This window comes from Pseudorca crassidens, chromosome 6, assembly GCF_039906515.1.
Source record: "Pseudorca crassidens isolate mPseCra1 chromosome 6, mPseCra1.hap1, whole genome shotgun sequence".
NCBI classification, from domain to species: domain Eukaryota; kingdom Metazoa; phylum Chordata; class Mammalia; order Artiodactyla; family Delphinidae; genus Pseudorca; species Pseudorca crassidens.
In genome coordinates, this window is record NC_090301.1 from 78,529,779 (window position 1) to 78,555,631 (window position 25,853).

Here is a 25,853-nt window from a genome sequence, read left to right on the forward strand (position 1 = left end):
AAATTCTAAGAATATAAGGGAAGTTTCTCTCTAATTCAGTTAATCTGTGGCACTCCAGAAGTGCTGAGAATTAATTAGATGACGTGTTATTACCCACCCTCGGGCTTGCAGGTCAATACTTCATTAAAATGAATAGATGTGGTAATGAACCTAAAGCAGTAGTGATGCTTGAACGGTCCCCGGAAAGTAAACTCATTTTCATTTAATGTTAGTGCTCCCCATGAGGTAAAGATAGTTTAGGAAATTAAATTGTGTCAATACTTTCGTAACAACACAATATTTGATAGTACCTAATTTCTTTTCACGTAAATCTGTTAGAAACTTTCGAAATTGTACCCTAAAATTAAATTACCTATAAATGAATTTCCCACCATTGTAGAGATTGTATCTCCTCTCAGTTTCAAATGGTTCTTGTATCTATACAATCTAAGGAGAGTAGAGCTATTTTTTATGAGTACTCAATTTAATAAATTAGAATCATAGAATTTAGAGTTAGAAGATAACTTAAAGGTTATTTAATCTAATCTCCCACTCAGCATCCTACCTTCTCTCCATTCCAACTGGTCTCTGGATGCTTACAAATATAAGAATTTTTGTGTCCTTCAGGGCAGGTTGTTTCCTTGCTGGATCATCTCTAATTGACGTTATCTATTTCCTTATTTCGAACATGTTACTGATCAGCCCTAGGTCTGTGTTTTTGTGTGTGTGTGTGTGTGGTACACGGGCCTCTCACTGCTGTGGCCTCTTCCGTTAAGGAGCACAGGCTCCGGACGCTCAGGCCCAGCGGGCATGGCTCACGGGCCCAGCTGCTCCGCGGCACGTGGGATCTTCCTGGTCCAGGGCACGAACCCGTGTCCCCTGCATCAGCAGCAGATTCTCAACCACTGCGCCACCAGGGAAGCCCAGGTCTGTGTTTTAGAACACCACAAAAGTAGCATATTTCCTCTTTCACCTGATACCCCTTCAAACATTTCAAGTTTCTTACTTATTCTCCTTTGGTTTTAGCTTTATAGGTCCTTCAATCCTCTGATCATTCCACTTGTGATTTATTCTATTTTTTCAAAACCCCTCTCAAAATAGAGTGCCTCAAAACTCGGTGTTGTTTTCCTGTTTCAGGTCAGGCCAAGCACATGAGCTTCTGATTTGCCTTTGTCTGTACCCCTACAGAATCTCTTACAAAAATCTACTTTTTTAAAAGCAACTTTGTCAGATTGCCCACATTGAGCTTATAACCCACGTAAACTCTTGAGTATTTTTCGTAGACATAACCATGAAACTGGGTGTCAAGAGAACCTACTTCTGTGAAGTGTAATGTATGTTCAGCATCTGGTATCAAGTAAATGCTATTATTATCATTATTATTATCCCTCTTGTCATTGTCATCCAACAGTAATGCAGTTTTTCCCAATTGAATCTAAATACTAGATTTCACTCTTAATTTCTTACATTTATGTAGTTCGTTTGACCTATCTTGGCGATATGTTGAGATCTTGTGGAATTTTGTTTCTAGTTTAACATGTTTAGCTGTTTTTATGTGCATGAAGATATGGATCCCGAACAGGCCAAGTTTATGTGACATAATTATATGGCAAACCACTAAAAAACTCTGCCGCTTAATAAATTAATCTACACTATTAGGCCTGTTCATCAAGTCCTGAATCTTCCCAATTTTTTTTTTTTGCCATTCAGCCATACTTTTCCATCATTCCCATAAGGATATCACAAGAGCTTTATCAAATACTACCCTAGAGTCAGCATACACAATGTCTAGCACATCCCAATATATATTTCTACCTCTAGTTGAATTTAATTTCTCATCATAACCTGTCCTGATACTCAGCTACATTATGTTTTTTTGGAAGCTTCCACTTAAGTTTTCACATTTCTTATTAAGTTAAATGAAATTCTCAGTTTTGGAAAACAAACATGCAAACAAAGCAAACTGAGTTTAACTTGCCCTGTGTTTATGTTAATAAGAGAACTGTTTCCTCTGATTTCAGTTTAAGTATAAACAAGGCTACCGCAAGCAAGTCGGCCACCATATTGGATTCCGGAGTCTGCAAGATGATCCAAAGCTTGTGTTGTCCATGAATGTAGCCAAAATGCAGAGTGAAAGGGAATACAAGAAGGACTTTGAGAAGTGGAAAACCAAGTTCAGCAGCCCAGTGGACATGTTGGGAGTGGTGCTGGCCAAAAAATGCCAGGCCTTGGTCAGTGACGTGGACTACAAGAACTACCTGCACCAGTGGACCTGCCTGCCTGACCAGAATGACGTTGTTCAAGCTAAAAAGGTTTATGAACTACAGAGTGAGGTCAGTTTCTACTAAATCTCATAGTTTATGTAGTACTTTATATCTCATATGAGTAGCCATTTAATCATAGACAGACTGAAACTAGATAAATTATTATTGAATATCTAAAATGCATGTTTGTAATGCATAGAATCACTTCGGTCAAGGGTCTAGATGAGGTTGGAATTTTGATGGCTTGCTTTGTATTTTCACAGAATTTGTATAAATCTGACCTTGAGTGGCTGAGAGGCATAGGATGGAGTCCCCTGGGTTCTTTGGAGGTAGAAAAGAACAAACGGGCTTCAGAAATCATCAGTGAGAAGAAATATCGCCAGCCTCCAGACAGAAACAAGTTCACCAGCATTCCTGATGCCATGGACATAGTTCTGGCAAAGACAAATGCCAAAAATAGGAGTGATGTGAGTAACTCTTCAGAAATAAATAAAAGAAATTATAGTGCCTGATACCTGGTAGGTGCTCAATAGTATTTGCTTAATAAATTAGTAGAACAGCACAGCATCGCATCACACAGCATAATGTTTTTTTTGTTTGGTTACTTCATTTGAATTATCAGTTACCCTACACTGGATCATGTAAAAATGGGTTAGTATAAATTTTGTCACCCAAATCTTGCTTGCTTATTTATTTATCCAAATCATAAAGAAAAAACTATTGAATGTATTTTTTTCTTTGAAACCTGAGTGCATTAAAGACCCAGATTTTGTTGGGATAGAGTATATCAGAGGGAGATATTCTGAGTACCTTACACAGGCACAGTGGAAATGTCATAAAGAGTATATAGTTATCTATTTATCTGGTGGTTCCCAACCAGGGACAGTTTTGTCCCACAGGGGACATTTGGCAGCACGCAGAGACCTTGTCATAACTTGAGGGTGGCATGCTACTGGCATCTAGTGGATAGAAGTCAGGACAGTTCCCTCACAACAAAGAATCATCCGGTATACAACACCAATAGTGCTGAAGTTGAGAAACTCTGATCTTTCTTAATCAGAAAGGTTAGTCCAGAACCAGGGTAAAGGTATATGGAAATTCACAAGCCTTGGTTTATTGTAGTCCTGAATGTCTTTAATTGGCTCCTCTGGGTTACATGGACCATAGTAAGAATGTTCAGGAAGGAGAAAAGTGCCAACCCCTCACACCCCACACTACACACCTCAAAGGGAAATTGATAAGTCCAAGGAACCAATGAGACTTTAAAATCTTTTTATATTGAAATAATTTCAGGTATACAGAAAAGTTGAAAATAGTACAAATAATTTATGTATGTGCATCTTTATATGTATATATATCTTTCACCCAGATTCCACAATTATTAGCATTTTGTCACTTTTGCCTTTTTCTTTCTTCCCTCCCACCTCTTTCTCTTAGCTCTGTGTGTGTGTGTGTGTGTGTGTGTGTGTGTGTGTATGTATGTGTATGTGTATAAGTTGCTTCCTGATGCCACTCTATCCCTAAATGTGTATTTCCTGAAAATAAGAACATTCTCTTAGATAACCACAGTGCAATGATCAAAATCAGGAAAGTAGTGTTGAAATAACACTAGTCTACAGAATTTACTCAATTTTACCACAAGTGTCCTTTATAGAAAGTAAAAAATCTTTTCTGATCCAGGATCCAATCCAAGACCACACGTTGAATTTACTTGTCATGTCTTTAGTCTCCTTTAATCTGAACTGGTTCCTCACTTCTTTGTCTTCCAAGTCCTTGACATTTGTGAAGAGCACAGGCCAGTTGTTTTGTGGAACCTCCCTAAATTTGGTTTTGTCTAGTGTTTCCTCATGATTAGATTCAGGTTTTGTATTTTTGGCAGGATAGCACACGTTGCATCCTCCTCCATATAGGCACATAGTATCAATCTGTCCCATTACTGATCATTTTAACTTTGATTACTTGGGTGAAATGGTGTCGCCAGCTTTCTCCACTGTCTGGTTACTATTTTGGCCTTTGTAATTGATAAGTATCTTTTGGGAAGATTCTCTGACAATGTAAACAAAGTTTTTCATCAGACTTTCACCCCCTAGTTTTAATAAATCAATGAGATTTTCGTTTGGGTCCCTCTGTCTTCTGTTGAAGAAAGACGGATGATGACCCCAAGACATAAAAGAGGCTTTGATAAATCTCATACAAAATCCTTTGGGGGAATCCTAATCCTCCCAAGTAATTATGAGGTATAACCATATAATAAACCACATAGGAAATGAGACTCCCTAATATATAGACATACCCTGAATATGTCATCTTTTCAGAAGATAAGGGCTGTCCCCCAGTTAAACACCGAGGGAGACTTTCACAATCCAACAGGTGGAGAACTGCTGCTCCATTTGATGATGTTGGCAAAGGCTTTAAATACTTGGGTTGATTTCTTACAGGCAGGTTAGTTGTAACTTTGAAAAGGTAATCCATAATCTATATTTTTGAAGGCAGTTATGTCTCAGATGAGTCAAAAAATACTATATCTATTCTCTGCTTATGTTATCTGCTTATGCTATTGTGATGCTTAATTTAGATGAATCAGTAATACTGTTTGAAGTTAACTGTGTCACTCACTAATCTTATAGCACCACTGAAAAACACTTATTTCTCATTTTAGAGACTTTATAGAGAAGCTTGGGACAAGGACAAGACTCAAATCCACATCATGCCTGATACACCTGGCATTATTCTGGCTAAAGCAAACTTAATCAATACAAGTGATGTAAGTTTCCAAATTCAGCGTGTGTTTTCAGAAAGCTCATTTTATTTTTATTTTTTAAAATATTTATTTATTTTTATTTGGTTGCACTGGGTCTTAGTTGCAGCAGGAGGGCTCCTTAGTTGTGGCATGTGAACTCTTAGTTGCGGCATGCATGTGGGATCTAGTTCCCCGACCAGGGATCGAACCTGGGCCCCCTGCATCAGGAGCGTGGAGTCCCAACCACTGCGCCACCAGGGAAGTCCCCAGAAATCTCATTTTAATTGCGTCTAAGGCAGTGAATTTATTTGGAATTTATTTTGAATACTTGAATCATGTTAATTAACAAACTAAAAGTGACTTAGAGTCCTCATTTAGTGGTTTTAAGCCTGAACATCCAAATAATTGGCACTCCCTATGTCAGATAGAGTTGGAAGGATGTGCTCTCTGTTCATTATAGTCCATTATTATGCATGTTGTTATAACATAATGGTTTGTATAGCTCTTCCCTATGTGGATAAGAACTTCTTGGGAACAGAGACAATTCATATTTGATCTGCAGTGCTTAGCTAGTATAGTGCCTGATATACATGAAATTCAATAAAATTTAAATGAGTGAGCATAAAAAACTCTTGCACACACACAAAAAACTCATGCACCAAAAAAAAAAAAACTCATGCCGGATAATTTCATTTTTATTGTCATCATGGCATAATCTCCTGAAAATAATGGATGTAAAAATTAATATTTTAAAGACAAGTTCTAAATTCCAATACAAACACTTTAGCTTAAATAATGTACTAGAGTAATGACACAAAGGACTAAAATATAAAAACAAGTCCAAGATCAATAGGCACTTTAAACAATCTGGTTTCTAAATGAAGTGCATTAAATTAGATTCTCAATTATTTAATTATGTAACAAATCTGAAGAAGCACATTATTTCTCTTAAGCTTTTTAATTCAGTATTTAAACTTTCCTCAAAAAATCTTACATTTTAAAAATTATGAAGGACTTTGTTTCTTACCTAAAAATATGTATCCTACTTTTGGACAGCCCTATATTGTGAAATAGACTTTGTTTCACAATGTGTTAGCTACGTAGTCCTTTAGGTGTGATTTTCCCCCACTAGAGGTGTTAGATGGGAAAAGGCATTGCTCTTGGGCTTCCCTGGTGGTGCAGTGGTTGGGAATCCACCTGCTAATGCCGGGGACATGGTTCAAGCCCTGGTCCAGAAGGATCCCACATGCCATGGAGCAACCGAGCCCATGCGCCACAACTACCAAGCCTGCGCTCTAGAGCCCGTGAGTCACAACTACTGAGCCCTCATGCCACAATGACTGAAGCCCGCGCACCTAGAGCCCATGCTCCGCAATAAGAGAAGCCACCACAATAAGAAGCCCACGCACTGCAATGAAGAGTAGCCCCCGCTCGCTGCGAAAGCCCGTGTGCAGCAACGAAGACCCAAACGCAGCCAAAAATAAATTAATTAAATAAATTTTTTTAAAGGCATTGCTCTTTTCTAACAAAATCTTCTAATGAAACATTCAAAGTTAATTGGAAAACAGCACCTAAATGATAATTTCATTTCATTTCTCTACCAATTTACTTCTGTCTATCTCATTCTCATAAACATTTGGGAAGAGATGACATTTAATTTTATTGATCTAAGTAATTGAAGAGCTTTCAAGTTTAAAACAGGACCATCAGCAATCAATAAGCATAATTTCCAATTACATTTGAGTATTCTAGAGCACATATTGTACTATCCTCATGAGCTCTTAAAATATTTAGCACGTTGGATTCATTATGATGCAGACGTTTATGGAAAATAGCTTTTTTCAAAGTGATTTTCATCTCTTAACAGAAACACTACCGAATGGGTTATGAGGAGCTGAAGAAAAAAGGTTACGATCTTCCCGTTGATGCCATACCACTCAAAGCAGCAAAAGCATCCCGAGAAATTGCCAGCGAAGTAAGACTTTCTCCCTTGTTTGTATTGATTGGATTGCAATTTTCACTTCAGAGCAGTCTCAAGTTAATATTAAATTGAACACAGTCCTCTAAGTAACAAATTGAAACATAGTGAAATGATCCCAGGGACGCAGTGTGAGATGAGGATAAATTCAAGGATGCATTTATTATGTATGGAATTTGTAGGATTTAGCCTTTAATCTTTACTATCAAAAAAACCTTAAATCTGTGGCTCTCTACCCTTGGTGATATTTGGAATATATGTTCTCTGTAATTTGCCACAAAGATAGTAATATAAGTTAATCTTAAAAAGAATAAGACATGATTTCTTTTTGTTTCCTTTAGTACAAGTACAAGGAAGCTTTTCGCAAGCAGCTTGGCCATCACATTGGAGCCCGGGACGTGAAAGATGACCCAAAGATGATGTGGTCCATGCATGTGGCCAAGATCCAGAGTGACAGGGAATACAAGAAGGACTTTGAGAAGTGGAAGACCAAGTTCAGCAGCCCAGTGGACATGCTGGGGGTGGTGCAGGCCAAGAAGTGCCAGGCCTTGGTCAGTGACGTAGACTACAAGAACTACCTGCACCAGTGGACCTGCCTGCCCGACCAGACTGACGTCACCCATGCTCGACAAGCCTATGACCTCCAGAGTGATGTGAGTATAAGATTTTCCTTTGGCCAACAAAACACCATGTCTGCTTACTTAAGTATCCAAGTTCCCCCAAAATGAGGGGAGTTGAGTTTATACAACTGAGTTCTACCTTCCTGGACTAATGCCCACTCTCTATCCAGTCACACAGACATCTGAGAGCATCATTATTTCCATAAAGAAAGAACCAGCAAAGCACTGATTGCTTTGATGGAAACCTCTAGATTATTGATCTAGTAGAGTTGGGTCATTCTCTATGTTCTGTTTAAAATGTTTTTCAAAATAGGTTTCTAATCTGAATATTGGGTGGATTCACAAGACATAGCAAAATTTTTAAATTTCCCAAGAATCCAAGCATTGAAATATATAATATAATACAATGTATTATAATTCAAATTTTTATTTCTTTAAGGCATATCATTATGCTGATGTTTAGTGGTTTATCACTTACAATTTCAGAATTTGTACAAGGCCGACCTTCAGTGGCTCAAAGGCACTGGCTGGTTTCCTACTGGCTCTCTTGAGGATGAGAGGAATAAGAGAGCTACCCAGATTTTGAGTGACCACGTTTACCGCCAGCACCCAGATAAATTCACATTTTCCAGCCTTATGGATTCCATCCCAATGGTTTTGGCAAAAAACAACGCTATTACCATGAACCACGTAAGTCCTTTTTTTACTTGAGCGGGGTGTCAATTTTTGTATGTGTGTATGTAAACACTGAAATCTGTTTTGATAAAAGAAAAATCACATTCAATTATTTTGCTTGGTATTAAAGTGGTTTTTAAGTAAGTTTTGTGCTTCTTACTGACATGAGACACCTAGACGTAATGGTGTCACAAGTACTGACTCACAGAGTGGGCTCTCTTTACTCTCATTAAGAACCAGATTCATCACTGGCCTGTACTAGTCACATCCTTTTTTTGTTTCTTTCAGCATCTCTATACAGAAGCTTGGGATAAAGATAAAACCACTGTCCACATTATGCCAGACACCCCTGAAGTTTTACTTGCTAAACAAAACACAATAAATTACAGTGAGGTAAGCAATGTATTCATGGTGCATGATATATTTTTTCTTGCACTGCACTTTATATATCAAACTTACGATGATTTATGTCTATTTCAGAAACACTATAAACTTGGCCTAGAAGAAGCCAAGAAGAAAGGCTATGATATGCGGATAGATGCCATTCCCATCAGGATGGCCAAGGCCTCCAGAGACATTGCAAGTGAAGTAAGTGCACCTGTAGAGTTCTTTGCTCAGCTTTGGCTCAAAGATTTCTTTCTCTCTCAAAGATATGTAGTAGAGCAAGTAAGCTATGAAGTTAAGGTTCTAGCTAACAGTTTTTTGTAAGTAAATAGTTTAACATAATGGTAATAAAACTCTCAACATGAAGGTTAACTTCTAGGTATGGCTGAGTCCACAGCAACATGCATTTCAAAATACTGTCTGTTCCCTGCTGAACAAAAGCACTGGCTACTTGACTATAGCTCAGACAGCCTTTTGGCTTTTCCACATGATGTGTACTTATATACAATTGAGCTCATCATAGGATCCCCTCCAAACCCAGCCCATTCATTCCCTGTAAACCAATGAACCTGTAAGGGCTGAAGGAATGGGACACATTATTCTATTTAAAGTCCAACCATTCATGTGCACCATGTGTTTATCTCTGCATCCTGTGATTGGCTGCAGATATTTACTTACTTCAAAATATGGATTTGCTCACGTTTCTAGAAATGTTTGTCCTTCTATTTCTTTTGTCTGTGAAGTCAAAAGCATATGTTCCCTTTATATCCAAAATATGGGAAGTAACTATCATACTTTAAAAACAAATGTTCAACGATCACAGAATGGTTAAAAGTATTAATATATACCAATATAATGGAATACTTGCTGTCATTAAAATTCATGTTTGTAGGGAATGTATAATGACACAGGAAAATGCTTATATAATAACTGAAATAAGCAGGTACAAATCCATATACAGTATGACTCCTAATTTTAATCTTTCTCTCTCTCTGTCTCTCTCTCGCACACACACACACACACACACACACAAAGCCGTTTTCATCAGCGGTTATCACTGAATGGCAGAATAATGTCTTTTTATTTTATTTTCTGTATACATATACAAGCTTTATTTTCGAAAGGGTTTACAAGATGCAGACACACATATTATTTATATTTCAGGGGGAAACATGTTTTTAATGAATAGGAAAATCTGAGCCTACTAATCATTTTATACTAAAAGTTATACTAGGTGACTATCAGTATTTTTCTTCTTCTAGTTCAAATACAAAGAAGGTTATCGTAAGCAGCTTGGCCATCACATTGGTGCCCGAGCGATACGTGATGACCCCAAGATGATGTGGTCCATGCATGTGGCCAAGATCCAGAGTGACCGGGAGTACAAGAAGGACTTTGAGAAGTGGAAGACCAAGTTCAGCAGCCCAGTGGACATGCTGGGGGTGGTGCTGGCCAAGAAGTGCCAGACCTTGGTCAGTGACATAGACTACAAGAACTACCTGCACCAGTGGACCTGCCTGCCCGACCAGAATGACGTCATGCACGCTCGGCATGCCTATGACCTCCAGAGCGACGTGAGTACTGAGGATCATAATGCCGTGCAAAGGTGGGAAATCAGTGAATTAACACCCCTTGGATAAGTGGCACCAAACTCACCAGCCCCTGCAAGTGGAGCATAACATTTCTTCTTTTCCTGTGAGTGTTAAATGTCAAACCCTCCAGACCGAAAAGGAATATTGTCTGATACCCTGCCTGTCCACCAAACTACGTTTTCAAGAGTGTTCTTACTTTATTTCAGATCCTTCTGATGAAAATGCTTTCCCAAACCAGAGATAAATATTTATTGGCTATTTGTATCAACAGAATATGTACAAGGCAGATCTCCAATGGCTGAGAGGCATCGGCTGGGTTCCCATTGGCTCTTTGGATGTGGAACAATGCAAAAGGGCAACTGAAATTTTGAGTGATAAAATCTATCGCCAGCCTCCAGACAAATTCAGGTTTACCAGCGTGACTGATTCTCTGGAACAAGTGTTGGCCAAGAACAACGCCATCACTATGAACAAGGTGAGACTTCAGAGTTCAGAGAACCAAGGTAGGACTCCTAAAGCTAAACCAAAGGAAAAGAAGCATGATCAGGAGAAGAAAGAAATAGAGCAGTGAGCAACAAAAGATATCTGTCTGTTATCTATCTATATCTATCCATATCTGTCTACCTAACGTCTATGTCATTTATATTTTAACATTTACTTCAGTAGTTATTTCGTAGTTCTGATAGAATGGTACATTTTTATGGAAAATCATCTCTGCATAAAAGATATTCTGAATTTCCTTTTGTTAACATACAACTCAGAGTATAAGAAGGCACTCATACATATATGTTCTACTGTGAACTGGTTACTTTACTTGAAGATACGTGTAAAATACATAACGTGTATAAAATACGTAACCTTTTGTTATTTCTCTTTATAAAGTTCTTATGGCCTTGAAGTTCCGATTAACAATACACTGAAGTTTTTTCCTGATGACATTTTATATTTTCCTTGCTAGCGTTTATACACGGAAGCCTGGGACAAAGACAAGACCCAGATCCACATCGCACCTGATACACCAGAAATTACGCAGGCAAGAGTGAACAAAATCAACTACAGTCAGGTGGGAGCAGCTGCTAATTCTATGACATTTGCATGCTGTTTCATATTTCAGTTAATCCATTCCATGGTGATGTAATACTAAATGACAACTTTGTAAAGAATGTCTTTTCTTGCTCCGTGTGAATACCAACTCTTTCATTTCTCACTTACCTACACATCAGTCTTCAAGTAACACATCATTTCGGAAGTGCAAGTTATAAGAATGAATGATTTAAGCAGTAACCAGAAGATTAATTAGACCTTCCTCTTTTATTAATTTAAGAAATTAGCAATAGACCGAAATACGTTTATCTCCTCCTTATGCTACATAGCTGTGCTAAATGTATTTGCCACATATGACTGATTTTTCCTAAATTGTACTTTAGGGTCAAAATTTAAGATTTTTAATGTACAAGATTTAAGTCAAGGATTAAAATCACAGTACAGTCAAATAACACTGAGAGACAGACAGACAGAGACAGAGAGGATCTGTCAATATATAAATATATTAGCAAGCCAATTTCCTGTTCAGTTTCTGTGAGCATAGAGCCATGTGCCCCCATATCCGAAGCACAGATGTTTAGGCTGAGAGGTCAGTCTCCTCTAGTGCAGGAGTCCCCGCCCAATAGGTCGTCATCCTGCCTTCGCTTAAGTGTTCTCAGTGACGAGGTGCTTATAAATCTCATAAATCAACCTATTTGTTCTGGAAAGTTCCTTTAGAAGATGCTTTTCATGTATTGGGTCAATGGTTTCTCTCTGTAGACCCACATAATCCTCTAAGACCATGCAGAACCAAACTGTGCCAACTCCATAGGCACTGTGTGCCTGCGCTGCCACTTCACCCCAGGTTCTCTTTATAATCCAAGCATCCCAAGCTCCTGGGCATTCCTCACATGACACCCCTGCTGGAATGTGACTCTCAGAACCAAACAAAATCCTGCGAGTGAGGAATGACTAGTGTAGGGTACAGCCGACATTGCATTTCCTCTTCTGGACATTTATCCTCCATTTCTGCACTCTGTGCCTTGGGGCTCCTTGGGGCTATGTCAGTGCTGGTGTGCGTGGGACTTGGGCTCAACCAAAACCCTAAGACAACTTACATGGGCTTAAACTAGGTTTCCTCTATCTTGTATTTATACATTTGGCAACTTAAATCTCAGTTCAAAGATTGATATTTATCTCTCTGCATGTTTTTCTTAGAATGAGCCTATTGGTTTAAGCCTGTGGAGATTTTTGTGACTCTAAGATTCGTCAGATGATGTATTAGTTATTTCTTCCAGCTTTGTGCTACCAGCGAGGAAAATATTGTTTCTTTGACAGCATAAATCAACAGCGTGTTACTCTTCTGCAGAATATAACTGAGAGAATTTAGATTGACTAGCCACCACCTTAAGTCATTTTATTTTTCAGGGGTGCAAACTATAATTTTAATGCTTATATAACTAGCTCTTAATTGTCACCCCAAACTAAAATTGTCAAGTCCCACTCTGAAATCAAAATTAAGTGAATTTTCAGCTAAACCTGCACTATAGGTCCCATAGTGTTACAGGAAAGCGTGTGCTATATGAGCAGATATTTTGAGAGACAAAGGGTCCCTGTAAGTAGCCACTCAGCATTTCTGGAAGTGTCAACTCTGTCTTTGCTGCAAAAGCTCAGAGATGTTGTATGTTGCCCCTGGTTTGAAGAGGCCCAGGAAGAATGCCTGAACCGATTGCCTAACCCGCCTGGTCTGCTTTCTCTGACTATTCTCTGTCAGTTTAGTTCATTTCTATTGTGTTTCTTTCTCATTTAGGATAGGAAGATACAATGCAAATTTGATGATGTCACTCTTCCTCAAAGATTGTTGTTGGTTTCCCTTTTCCTATAGAATTAAGGATAAAGTTATCTTAGCATCAGGCCTTCATAGCCCGACTCCCGATTCTTTTCAGTTCTGTCCTGCCACTTCCTCTGGCACTGCCCCCCCCGCCCCCCCCCCCACCACCCCGCCCCTTGAAGCCCCTGCACTTTCACTGCCCCGTACTTTGATTCATGGAAGTTCCTCTGCCCTTGACCACCATCTCAGTCTATTGAAACCATATTTATCACTCAGGGTCCAATGCCAAGGTCATGCCCTCTGAGGAAACTTCCTGATTTTCAATTCAGAATAAATTGCTCCTTCCTAGAGCTCGTTCTTTTTTTTTTTAACATTCAATCTTTTTTTTTTTAATATTTACTTATTTATGTATCTATTTGGTTGCGTGGGGTCTTAGTTGTGACAGGTGGGCTCTCCAGCCGTGGCTCGTGGGCTCCTTAGTTGCGGCAGCCAGGCTCCCCAGCTGCGGCCCCAGGGCTCCTTAGTTGCAGCTCTCTGGCTTCTTAGTAGCAGCATGCAGGCACCCCAGCTGTGGTATGCAAACTCTTAGTTGCGCCATGCATGTGGGATCTAGTTCCCTGACCAGGGATCAAACCCAGGGCCCCTGCATTGGGACCGTGGAGTCTTGTCCACTGCGGCACTAGGGAAGTCCCGTGGAGCTCATTCTTAATAATATGGTTAAAACACCTTTCATGGTCTGACTTTTTGGCAGCTTGTTCCGCAGGTTATCAGTCTTTCCATCAGTTCTCCCAGAAACCCTGAAGATGGGAGAGGCCTCATATTCATCTTTGTTTCCCAAGTACCAAGCACAGTCATGGCACAGAGTCAGTGCAGAATAAATGTGGATCAAATGAGTGTCCCTTCTGTCCACACTTTGCCACCTTAGGCCCATGAGTTTCAGCTTAATTTTTCCAGTTCTTTCCAAAACTGATTCATTGTTATAACTAAAAGTTTTAAAACCATGAATAATATCTGTATATGGTTAATGTAACATAAGTTTTAAAATAAAAAAAACAAAGGTGCCATATTCCATATAGGTATCATGTTTAAGTCTCAACTTCAGCCAAAACCGCAGAAAGCTTAGAACTCTCAAAAGTGACATTATTACAGGCACCTACCCGTGTAGAACTTGGTGAATTATTTTAGTCGTCTGTCATTTTTGGATATGAATGTCAACATGTAACTGATTTTGTTTTTTGCCCAAATTTAGAGTCTGTATAAACTCGCCAACGAAGAAGCAAAGAAGAAAGGCTACGACTTGCGAAGTGATGCCATACCGATTGTGGCAGCCAAGGCCTCCAGGGACATCATCAGTGATGTGAGTTGTCAGTTTTACTTCTAGTATGTGGTCAGTCTGAAGTGACATTTTCACTGAATTAAATCTTCTAAAAGAACTTACCTGGCCCTTTGGAAGTATATCCTGATGTATTTGTGTAGGGTTTTTCAAAAACCTAGTTTTGAGGGAAATGAAAAATTTGATGTTTACAGAAAAGTTTTATAGCCACGAAGTCACAGTATCTTCAGTGAAAGCGGATCCACCAAGAACAGAGAAAGATCCATTCATGTGGAATTTGTTAGAGTGTAACTGCAGGCTTGGAGATGCTTATATAAAAATTGTCACAGTGCTTATAGAAAGTGTGACTCATAAACTTAAGTTCTCCCAGTGAGAATCAGGGCCTAGCTTTATATAGCATTTTAATATACAATATTCAAAAAATGCATATGACACTTGCCATTACAATTCACCCTTGTAAAATCATGAAAAGAAGGCAGTTGATCAGTGCCAGACTAGCCCAAACTTGCACCCTTAACACTAGCTCCTGGCTTGTGGCTTGTGACTCCCAGGATAAAACCATCATCCCTTCCTGGTACCTCAGGGAATTCTTGAGGAACAGACCACTGCTCTAAAAATGAAGACCCACTATTTGGGAATATGGTAATATGCTGCCCTTTATTTTGGAAGATCATATTAGTGACTCACTTTAGTTTACGTATGTTGTACCTTTCCTACAAATGGATATATGCCAATAATAATATATAACAAAATAATAATAACCAAGAAGTGTTGAGAAATCTGTGCTAAGAATGTTATATGCATTATGTCACTTATTTTTCATAATTACCCTAGGATGTAAGATTGTGATTATCCCTGTTTTATGGGTTGCTTAAGCAACTTGTCTAAAATCAAACTCTTAGTAGGTGATGGAGTTGAAACTCCAAGCAACCTCATTCCTTCCCACTGTACTATATTGCCTCTGCTGACTCGTTTATACTTTCTCACTCAGTTATCTTTGAGACTAGAAGCATGTATTTTGGATAATTGGCTCGGATTCCAGGACAACGTCTTTGGACATGGAATAATAACAACACTGTTGGTCCATGAGAGATGAGAACCCATGACTTTATTAGGAGCATGCTCTAAGCAACTGGGCTGCTAGGTCAGCTTCCCTAGTATAACCAGTTTCCAAAATGTTGCCCCAATTTGCCACCACCACTGAATGCCTGAATCCATTATAAAACAGGAAATTCTCTTCTGTTGCTACTGCAAGTAGTCCTTGACCTTGACTTCATCCTCAAAGGAGCCAGACACTCATTTTACTACTTATTAAACACATCTTGTCACCAAGTGCATCTCTTTTCTGATGTACTTTTAGTGCCTAACCCATTTCTCCAAGTCCCTTGGTCCACATGGCCTCTCCACTGTGTGCATTTGCTGCCCCCGGAACTATTCCTTGTTACCAGGCCATAGGTGATTTGGGGTATACACTACAATTATATGAATTCCATCTATTTTATTACCTCTATAAGCTTCTAGGGGAAAGGTAGGATATTGCCTTGAGTTAGTGCTTATTAGCAAAAGTCAACGTACAACAGCGATATAAGCAAGATGATTATGTACGGGCTTGTGACCTCTACGGGCTTAAAATAAAAATCTAATTTGTGCATTTTCATCTCAGTACAAATACAAAGTTGGTTACCGCAAGCAGCTTGGCCATCACATTGGAGCCCGGGACGTGAAAGATGACCCGAAGATGATGTGGTCCATGCATGTGGCCAAGATCCAGAGTGACAGGGAGTACAAGAAGGACTTTGAGAAGTGGAAGACCAAGTTCAGCAGCCCAGTGGACATGCTGGGGATGGTGCAGGCCAAGAAGTGCCAGGCCTTGGTCAGTGATGCGGACTACAAGAACTACCTGCACCAGTGGACCTGCCTGCCTGACCAGACTGACGTCACCCATGCTCGACAAGCCTATGACCTCCAGAGTGATGTGAGTATAAGATTTTCCTTTGGCCAACAAAACACCATGTCTGATTTCCTAAGTATCCAAGTTCCCCCAAAATGAGGGGAGTTGAGTTTATACAACTGAGTTCTACCTTCCTGGACTAATGCCCACTCTCTATCCAGTCACACAGACATCTGAGAGCATCATTATTTCCATAAAGAAAGAACCAGCAAAGCACTGATTGCTTTGATGGAAACCTCTAGATTATTGATCTAGTAGAGTTGGGTCATTCTCTATGTTCTGTTTAAAATGTTTTTCAAAATAGGTTTCTAATCTGAATATTGGGTGGATTCACAAGACATAGCAAAATTTTTAAATTTCCCAAGAATCCAAGCATTGAAATATATAATATAATACAATGTATTATAATTCAAATTTTTATTTCTTTAAGGCATATCATTATGCTGATGTTTAGTGGTTTATCACTTACAATTTCAGAATTTGTACAAGGCCGACCTTCAGTGGCTCAAAGGCACTGGCTGGTTTCCTACTGGCTCTCTTGAGGATGAGAGGAACAAGAGAGCTACCCAGATTTTGAGTGACCACGTTTACCGCCAGCACCCAGATAAATTCACATTTTCCAGCCTTATGGATTCCATCCCAATGGTTTTGGCAAAAAACAACGCTATTACCATGAACCACGTAAGTCCTTTTTTTACTTGAGCGGGGTGTCAATTTTTGTATGTGTGTATGTAAACACTGAAATCTGTTTTGATAAAAGAAAAATCACATTCAATTATTTTGCTTGGTATTAAAGTGGTTTTTAAGTAAGTTTTGTGCTTCTTACTGACATGAGACACCTAGACGTAATGGTGTCACAAGTACTGACTCACAGAGTGGGCTCTCTTTACTCTCATTAAGAACCAGATTCATCACTGGCCTGTACTAGTCACATCCTTTTTTTGTTTCTTTCAGCATCTCTATACAGAAGCTTGGGATAAAGATAAAACCACTGTCCACATTATGCCAGACACCCCTGAAGTTTTACTTGCTAAACAAAACACAATAAATTACAGTGAGGTAAGCAATGTATTCATGGTGCATGATATATTTTTTCTTGCACTGCACTTTATATATCAAACTTACGATGATTTATGTCTATTTCAGAAACACTATAAACTTGGCCTAGAAGAAGCCAAGAAGAAAGGCTATGATATGCGGATAGATGCCATTCCCATCAGGATGGCCAAGGCCTCCAGAGACATTGCAAGTGAAGTAAGTGCACCTGTAGAGTTCTTTGCTCAGCTTTGGCTCAAAGATTTCTTTCTCTCTCAAAGATATGTAGTAGAGCAAGTAAGCTATGAAGTTAAGGTTCTAGCTAACAGTTTTTTGTAAGTAAATAGTTTAACATAATGGTAATAAAACTCTCAACATGAAGGTTAACTTCTAGGTATGGCTGAGTCCACAGCAACATGCATTTCAAAATACTGTCTGTTCCCTGCTGAACAAAAGCACTGGCTACTTGACTATAGCTCAGACAGCCTTTTGGCTTTTCCACATGATGTGTACTTATATACAATTGAGCTCATCATAGGATCCCCTCCAAACCCAGCCCATTCATTCCCTGTAAACCAATGAACCTGTAAGGGCTGAAGGAATGGGACACATTATTCTATTTAAAGTCTAACCATCCATGCGCACCATGTGTTTATCTCTGCATCCTGTGATTGGCTGCAGATATTTACTTATTTCAAAATATGGGTTTGCTCACATTTCTAGAAATGTTTGTCCTTCTATTTCTTTTGTCTGTGAAGTCAAAAGCATATGTTCCCTTTATATCCAAAATATGGGAAGTAACTATCATACTTTAAAAACAAATATTCAACGATCACAGAATGGTTAAAAGTATTAATATATACCAATATAATGGAATACTTGCTGTCATTAAAATTCATGTTTGTAGGGAATGTATAATGACACAGGAAAATGCTTATATAATAACAAACGAGCAGGCGCAAACCCGTATACACTATGATTACTAATTTTATTCTCTCTCTCTCTCTCTTTCTGACACACACACACACACACACAAAGCCGTTTTCATCAGCGGTTATCACTGAATGGCAGAATAATGTCTTAGTTTTTATTTCCTTTTTTTTCTTTTTATTTATTTATTATTTTTTAACATCTTTATTGGAATTTAATTGCTTTACAGTGTTGTTTTACTTTCTGCTTTATAACAAAGTGAATCAGCTATACATATAAATATATCACCATATCTCGTCCCTCTTGCGTCTCCCTTCCACCCTACCTATCCCACCCCTCTAGGTGGTTACTAAGCACGGAGCTGATCTCCCTGTGCTATGCGGCTGCTTCCACTAGCTATCTGTTTTACATTTGGTAGTGTAAATATGTCAGTGCTATTCTCTCACTTTGTCCCAGCTTACCCTTCCCCTCCCTGTGTCCTCAAGTCCGTTTTCTACATCTGCGTCTTTATTCCTGTCCTGCCCCTAGGTTCTTCATAACCAGTTTTTTTTTTTTTAGATTCTATATATATATGTGTTAGCATATGGTATTTGTTTTTCTCTTTCTGACTCACTTCACTCTGTATGACATACTCTAGGTCCATCCACCTCACAACAAATAACTCAATTTCATTTCTTTTTATGGTTGAGTAATATTCCATTGTATATATGTGCCACATCTTCTTTATCCATTCATCTGTCGATGGACACTTAGGTTGCTTCCATGTCCTGGCTATTGTAAATGGAGCTGCAGTGAACATTGTGGTACATGCCTCTTTTTAAATTATGGTATTCTCAGGGTATATGCCCAGTAGTGGGATTGCTGGATCGTATGGTAGTTCTATTTTTAGTTTTTTAAGGAACCTCCATACTGTTCTCCATAGTGGCTGTATCAATTTACATTCCCACCAACAGTGCAAGAGGGTTCCCTTTTTTCCACAACCTCTCCACATTTATTGTTTGTAGATTTTTTTGATGATGGCCATTCTGACTGGTGTGAGGTGATACCTCATTGTAGTTTTGATTTGCATTTCTCTAATGATTAGTGATGTTGAGCATCCTTTCATGTGTCTGTTGGCAATCTGGATATCTTCTTTGGAGAAGTGTCTATTTAGGTCTTCTGCCCATTTTTGGATTGGGTTGTTTGTTTTTTTGATATTGCACTGCATGAGCTGCTTGTAAATTTTGGAGATGAATCCTTTGTCATTTGCGTCATTTGCAAATATTTTCTCCCATTCTGAGCATTGTCGTTTCATCTTGTTTATTGTTTTCCTTTGCTATGCCAAAGCTTTTACGTTTCATTAGGTCCCATTTGTTTATTTTTTTTATTTCCATTTCTATAAGAGGTGGATTAAAAAGGATCTTGCTATGATTTATGTCATAGAGTGTTCTGCCTATATTTTCCTCTAAGAGTTTTATAGTGTTTGGCCTTACATGTAGATCATTAATCCATTTTGAATTTATTTTTGTGTATGGTGTTAGGGAGTGTTCTAATTTCATTCTTTTCCATGTAGCTGTCCAGTTTTCCCAGCACCACTTATTGAAGAGGCTGTCTTTTTTCTGCATTGTATATTCTTGCCTCCTTTATCAAAAATAAGGTGACCATATGAGCGAGGGTTTATCTCTGGGCTTTCTATCCTCTTACATTGATCTATATTTCTGTTTTTGTGCCAGTACCGTACTGTCTTACTTACTGTAGCTTTGTAGTATACCCTGAAGTCCAGGAGCCTGATTCCTCCAGCACCGTTGTACTTTCTCAAGATTGCTTTGGCTATTCTAGGTCTTTTGTGTTTCCATAAAAATTGTGAAACGTTTTGTTCCAGTTCTGTGAAAAATGCCATTGGTAGTTTGATAGGGATTGCATTGAATCTGTAGATTGCTTTGGGTAGTATAATCATTTTCGTAATGTTGATTCTTCCAATCCAAGAACATGGTATATCTCTCCATCTGTTTGTATCATCTTTAATTTCTTTCATCAGTGTCTTATAGTTTTCTGCATACAGCTCTTTTGTTTCCTTAGGTAAGTTTATTCCTAGGTATTTTCTTCTTTTTGTTGCAGTGGTAAATGGGAGTTTTTCCTTAATTTCTCTTTCAGATTTTTCATCATTAGTGTATAGGAATGCAAGAGATTTCTGTGCGTTAATTTTGTATCCTGCTACTTTACCAAATTCATTGATTAGCTCTAGTAGTTTTCTGGTAGCGTCTTTAGGATTCTCTGTGTATAGTATCATGTCATCTGGAAACAGTGAAAGCTTTACTTCTTCTTTTCCGATTTGCATTCTTTTTCTTCTCTAATTGCTATGGCTAAAACTTCCAAAACTATGTGGAATAATAGTGGTGAGAGTGAGCAACCTTGTCCTGTTCCTGATCTTAGTGGAAATGATTTCAGTTTTTCACCATTGAGAACGATTTTGGCAGGGGGTTTGTCATATATGCCCTTTATTATGTTGAGGTAAGTTCCCTGTTTGCCAACTTTCTGGAGGGTTTTTGTCATAAATTGGTGTTGAATTTTGTCGATAGCTTTTTCTGCATCTGTTTGAGACGATCATATGGTTTTTATCCTTCAGTTTGTTAATATGGTGTATCCCATTGATTTGCGTATATTGAAGAATCCTTGCATTCCTGGGATAAACCCCACTTGATTGTGGTGTATGAGACTTTTAATGTGCTGTTGGATTCTCTTTGCTAGTATATTGTTGAGGATTGCTGCATCTATGTTCATCAGTGATATTGGCCTCTAGTTTTCTTTTTTGTGACATCTTTTTCTGGTTTTGGTATCAGGGTGTTGGTGGCCTCGCACAATGAGTTTGGGAGTGTTCCTCCCTCTGCTCTATTTTGGAAGAGTTTGAGAAGGATGGGTGTTAGCTCTTCTCTAAATGTTTGATAGAATTTGCCTGTGAAGCCATCTGGTCCTGGGCTTTTGTTTGTTGGAAGATTTTTAATCACAGTCTCAATTTCAGTGCTTGTGATTGGTCTGTTTATATTTTCTTTTTTTTTGCAGGTTCAGTCTCAGAAGTTTGTGCTTTTCTAAGAATTTGTCCATTTCTTCCAGGTTGTCCATTTTATTGGCATATAGTTGCTTGTAGTAGTCTCTCATGATCCTTGGCATTTCTGCAGTGTCAGTTGTTACTTCTCCTTTTTCATTTCTAATTCTCTTGATATGAGTCTTCTCCCTTTTCTTCTTGATGAGTCTGGCTAATGGTTTATCGATTTTGTTTATTGTCTGGAAGAACCAGCTTTTAGTTTTGTTGATCTTTGCTCATTTCCTTCATTTCTTTTTCCATTAATTGTGATCTGATTTTTATGATTTCTTTCCTTCTGCTAACTTTGGGGGTTTTTTTGTCCTTTCTCTAATTGCTTTAGGTGTAAGGTTAGGTTGTTTATTTGAGATGTTTCTTGTTTCTTGAGGTAGGATTGTATTGCTATAAACTTTCCTCTTAGAACTGCTTTTGCTGCATCCCATAAGTTTTGGGTCATCTTATTTTCATTATCATTTATTTCTAGGTATTTTTTGATTTCCTCTTTGATTTCTTCAGTGATCTCTTAGTTAATAAGAACTGTATTGTTTAGCCTCCATGTGTTTGTATTTTTTACAGAATTTTTCTTGTAATTGATATCTAGTCTCATAGCGTTGTGGTTGGAAGAGATACTTGATATGATTTCAGTTTTCTTAAATTTACCATGGTTTGATTTCTGACCCAAGATATGATCTATCCTGGAGAATGTTCCATGAGCACTTGAGAAGAAAGTGTATTCTGTTGTTTTTGGATGGAATTTCCTATGAATATCAATTAAGTCCATCTTTTTTAATGTGTCATTTAAAGCTTGTGTTTCCTTATTTATTTTCATTTTGGATGATTTGTCCATTGATGAAAGTGGGGTGTTAAAGTCCCCTACTATGATTGTGTTACTGTCAATTTCCCCTTTAATGGCTGTTAGCATTTGCCTTATGTGTTGAGGTGCTCCTATGTTGGGTGCATAAATATTTACAATTGTTATATCTTCTTCTTGGATCGATCCCTTGATCATGATGTAGTGTCCTTATTTGTCTCTTGTAATAGTCTTTTTGTTAAAATCTATTTTGTCTGATATGAGAATTGCTACTCCCCCTTTCTTTAGATTTCCATTTGCATGGAATATCTTTTTCCATCCCCTCACTTTCACTCTGTATGTGTCCTTAGGTCTGAAGTGGGTCTCTTGTAGATAACATACATATGGGTCTTGTTTTTGTATCCATTCAACCAGTCTATGTCTTTTGGTTGGAGCATTTAATCCATTTACATCTAAGGTAATTATCGATATGTACATTCCTATTACCATTTTCTTAGTTATTTTGGGTTTTCTATTGTAGGTCTTTTCTTTCTCTTGTGTTTCCTACCTAGAGAAGTTCCTTTAGCATTTGTTGTAAAGCTGGTATCCATTCAGCCAGTCTATGTCTTTTGGTTGGAGCATTTAATCCATTTACATCTAAGGTAATTATCGATACGTATGTTCCTATTACCATTTTCTTAGTTATTTTGGGTTTGTTTTTGTAGATCTTTTTCTTCTCTTGTGTTTCCTGCCTAGAGAAGTTCCTTTAGCATTTGTTGTAAAGCTGGTTTGGTGGTGCTGAATTCTCTTAGCTTTTGCTTGTCTGTAAAGGTTTTAATTTCTCTGTCAAATCTGAATGAAATCCTTGCTGGGTAGAGTAATCTTGGTTGTACTTTTTTCCCTTTCATCACTTTAAATATGTCCTGCCATTCCCTTCTGGCTTGCAGAGTTTCTGTGGAAAGATCAACTGTTAAGTTTATGGAGATTCCCTTGTATGTTATTTGTTGCTTTTCCATTGCTGCTTTTAATATTTTTTTCTTTGCATTTAATTTTTGACAATTTGATTAATATGTGTCTTGACATGTTTCTCCTTGGATTTATCCTGTATGGGACTCTCTGTGCTTCCTGGACTTGATTAACTATTTCCTTTCCCATATTAGGGAAGTTTTCAACTATAACCTCTTCAAATATTTTCTCAGTCTCTTTCTTCTGCAACCCTATAATTTGAATGTTGGTGCATTTAATGTTGTCCCAGAGGTCTCTGAGACTGTCCTCAATTCTTTTCATTCTTTTTTCTTTATTCTGCTCTGCAGTAACTATTTCCACTCTTTTATCTTCTGGGTCACTTATCCGTTCTCCTACCTCAGTTATTCTGCTATGGATTCCTTCTAGAGAATTTTAACTTTCATTTATTGTGTTATTCATCATTGTTTGTTTGCCCCTTTGTTCTTCTAGGTCCTTGTTAAAAATTTCTTGTATTTTCTCCATTCTATTTCCAGGATTTTGGATCATCTTTCCTATCATTACTCTGCATTCCTTTTCAGGCAGACTGCCTATTTCCTCTTCATTTGTTTGGTCTGGTGGGTTTTTACCTTGCTCCTTCATCTGCTGTGTGTTTCTCTGTCTTCTCATTTTGCTTAACTTACTGTGTTTGGGGTCTCTTTTTCGCAGGCTGCAGGTTCGTAGTTCCTGTTGTTTTTGGTGTCTGTCCCCAGTGGCTAAGGTTGGTTCAGTGGGTTGTGTAGGCTTCCTGGTGGAGGGGACTAGTGCCTGTGTTCTGGTGGATGAGGCTGGATCTTGTCTTTCTGGTGGGCAGGGCTGTGTTTGGTGGTGTGTTTTGGGGTGTCTGTGACCTTATTATGATTTTAGGCAGCCTCTCTGCTAATGGGTGGGGTTGTGTTCCTGTCTTGCTAGTTGTTTGGCATAGGGTGTTCAGCATTGTAGCTTGCTGGTCGTTGTGTGGAGCTGGGTCTTAGCATTGACATGGAGATCTCTGGGAGAGCTTTTGCTACTTGATATTACGTGGAGTCGGGAGGTCTTTGGTGGATCAATGTCCTGAACTCGCCTCTCCCACCTCAGAGGCACAGGCCTGACACCTGGCCAGAACACCAAGGCCCTGTCAGCCACACGGCTCAAAAGAAAAGGGACAAAAACAGAAAAGAGAAGGATGTTATTAAAATAAAAAATAATTATTAGAAATTTAAAAGTAATAAAAAAAGAAAGAAAAAAGAGAGCAACCAAACCAAAAAACAAATCCACCACTTATAACAAGCACTAAAACCAAGAAAAAACGGATAGACAGAATCCTAGGACAAATGGTAAAAACAACGCTCTATAGACAAAATCACACAAAGAAGTGTACACATACACACTTACAAAAAGAGAAAAAGGAAAAAAATATATATAATTGCTCCCAAAGTCCACCGCCTCAATTTTGGGGTGATTCTTTTTCTATTCAGGTATTCCACAGATGCAGGGTACATCAAGTTAATTGTGGAGATTTAATCTGCTGCTCCTGAGCCTGCTGGGAGAGATATCCCTTTTTCTTCTTCGTTAGCACAGCTCCTTGGGTTCAGCTTTGGATTTGGCCCCGCCTCTGTGTGTAGGTTGCCTGAGGGTGTCTGTTCTTTGCTCAGACAGGACGGGGTTAAAGTAGCAGCTGATCAGGGGCCTCTGGCTCACTCAGGCCAGGGGAGGGAGGGGTACGGATGTGGGGCAAGCCTGTAGCGGCAGAGGGCAGCGTAACGTGGCAACTGTCTGAGGCGAGCCATGTGTTCTCCCGGGGAAGTTGTCCCTGGATCACGGGACCCTGGCAGTGGTGGGCTGCACAGGCTCCCCGGAAGGGAGGTGTGGATAGTGACCTGTGCCCGCACACAGGCTTCTTGGTGGCTTCAGCAGCATCCTTAGCATTTCATGCCCATCTCTGGTGTCCGCACTGATAGCCACGGCTCCTGCCTGTCTTTGGAGCTCATTTAGGCGGTGCTCTGAATTCCCTCACTTCGCGCACCAAAACAATGGTCTGTTGCCTCTTAGGCAGGTCCAGATTTTTTCCGGGACACCCTCCCAGCTAGCTGTAGTGCACTAGCCCCCTTCAGGCTCCGCTCACGCAGCCAACCCCAGTCCTCTCCCTGAGATCTGACTTCCAAAGCCCGAGCCTCAGCTCCCAGCCCCGACCCGTCCCAGCGGGTGAGAGACAAGCCTCTCAGGCTTGAGTGCTGGTCAGCACCGATCCTCTGTACGGGAATCTCTCCACTTTGCCCTCTGCACCCCTGTTGCCGTGCTCACCTCTGTGGCTCCAGAGCTACCCCCCCCCCGCCACCCCCCGTCTCCACCAGTGAAGGGGCTTCCTGGTTTGTGGAAACTTTTCCTCCTTCACAGCTCCCTCCCAGACGTGCAGGTCCCGTCCCTATTCTTTTGTCTCTGTTTTTTCTTTTTTCTTTTGCCCTACCCAACTACGTGAGGAGTTTCTTACCTTTGGGGAAGTCTGAGGTCTTCTGCCAGTGTTCAGAAGGTGTTCTGTAGGAGTTGTTGCACATGTAGATACATTTCTGATGTATTTGTGGAGAGGAAGGTGATCTCCACATCTTACTCCTCCGCCATCTTGAAGGTCTCCCCTCATTTATTTTTAAAATAAGTTTATTTACAATCTGGTGACAACAAAGCTTGTGTA

General features: G+C 39.2%; 1 protein-coding gene and 1 long non-coding RNA gene across 41 annotated transcripts in view; one reads left to right on the forward strand and one right to left on the reverse strand.

Annotated features, from left to right (window-relative positions):
* The window catches only part of NEB (nebulin), a 225,507-nt gene that overhangs the window by 78,605 nt on the left and 121,049 nt on the right, over nt 1-25,853 (forward strand). For all 37 annotated transcript variants that reach the window (XM_067741962.1, XM_067741928.1, XM_067741963.1 and 34 more), the window contains exons 46-61: nt 2,001-2,312; nt 2,507-2,710; nt 4,903-5,007; nt 6,851-6,958; nt 7,303-7,614; nt 8,068-8,271; nt 8,545-8,649; nt 8,737-8,844; nt 9,903-10,214; nt 10,504-10,707; nt 11,191-11,295; nt 14,336-14,443; nt 16,083-16,394; nt 16,848-17,051; nt 17,325-17,429; nt 17,517-17,624. In XM_067741962.1, the coding sequence (XP_067598063.1) occupies nt 2,001-2,312; nt 2,507-2,710; nt 4,903-5,007; nt 6,851-6,958; nt 7,303-7,614; nt 8,068-8,271; nt 8,545-8,649; nt 8,737-8,844; nt 9,903-10,214; nt 10,504-10,707; nt 11,191-11,295; nt 14,336-14,443; nt 16,083-16,394; nt 16,848-17,051; nt 17,325-17,429; nt 17,517-17,624 (2,916 nt within the window). The remainder of the gene's footprint in view (nt 1-2,000; nt 2,313-2,506; nt 2,711-4,902; nt 5,008-6,850; nt 6,959-7,302; nt 7,615-8,067; nt 8,272-8,544; nt 8,650-8,736; nt 8,845-9,902; nt 10,215-10,503; nt 10,708-11,190; nt 11,296-14,335; nt 14,444-16,082; nt 16,395-16,847; nt 17,052-17,324; nt 17,430-17,516; nt 17,625-25,853) is intronic.
* Nucleotides 1-25,853, reverse strand: part of LOC137226655 (uncharacterized) — a 169,694-nt gene that overhangs the window by 45,525 nt on the left and 98,316 nt on the right. The window lies entirely within an intron of this gene.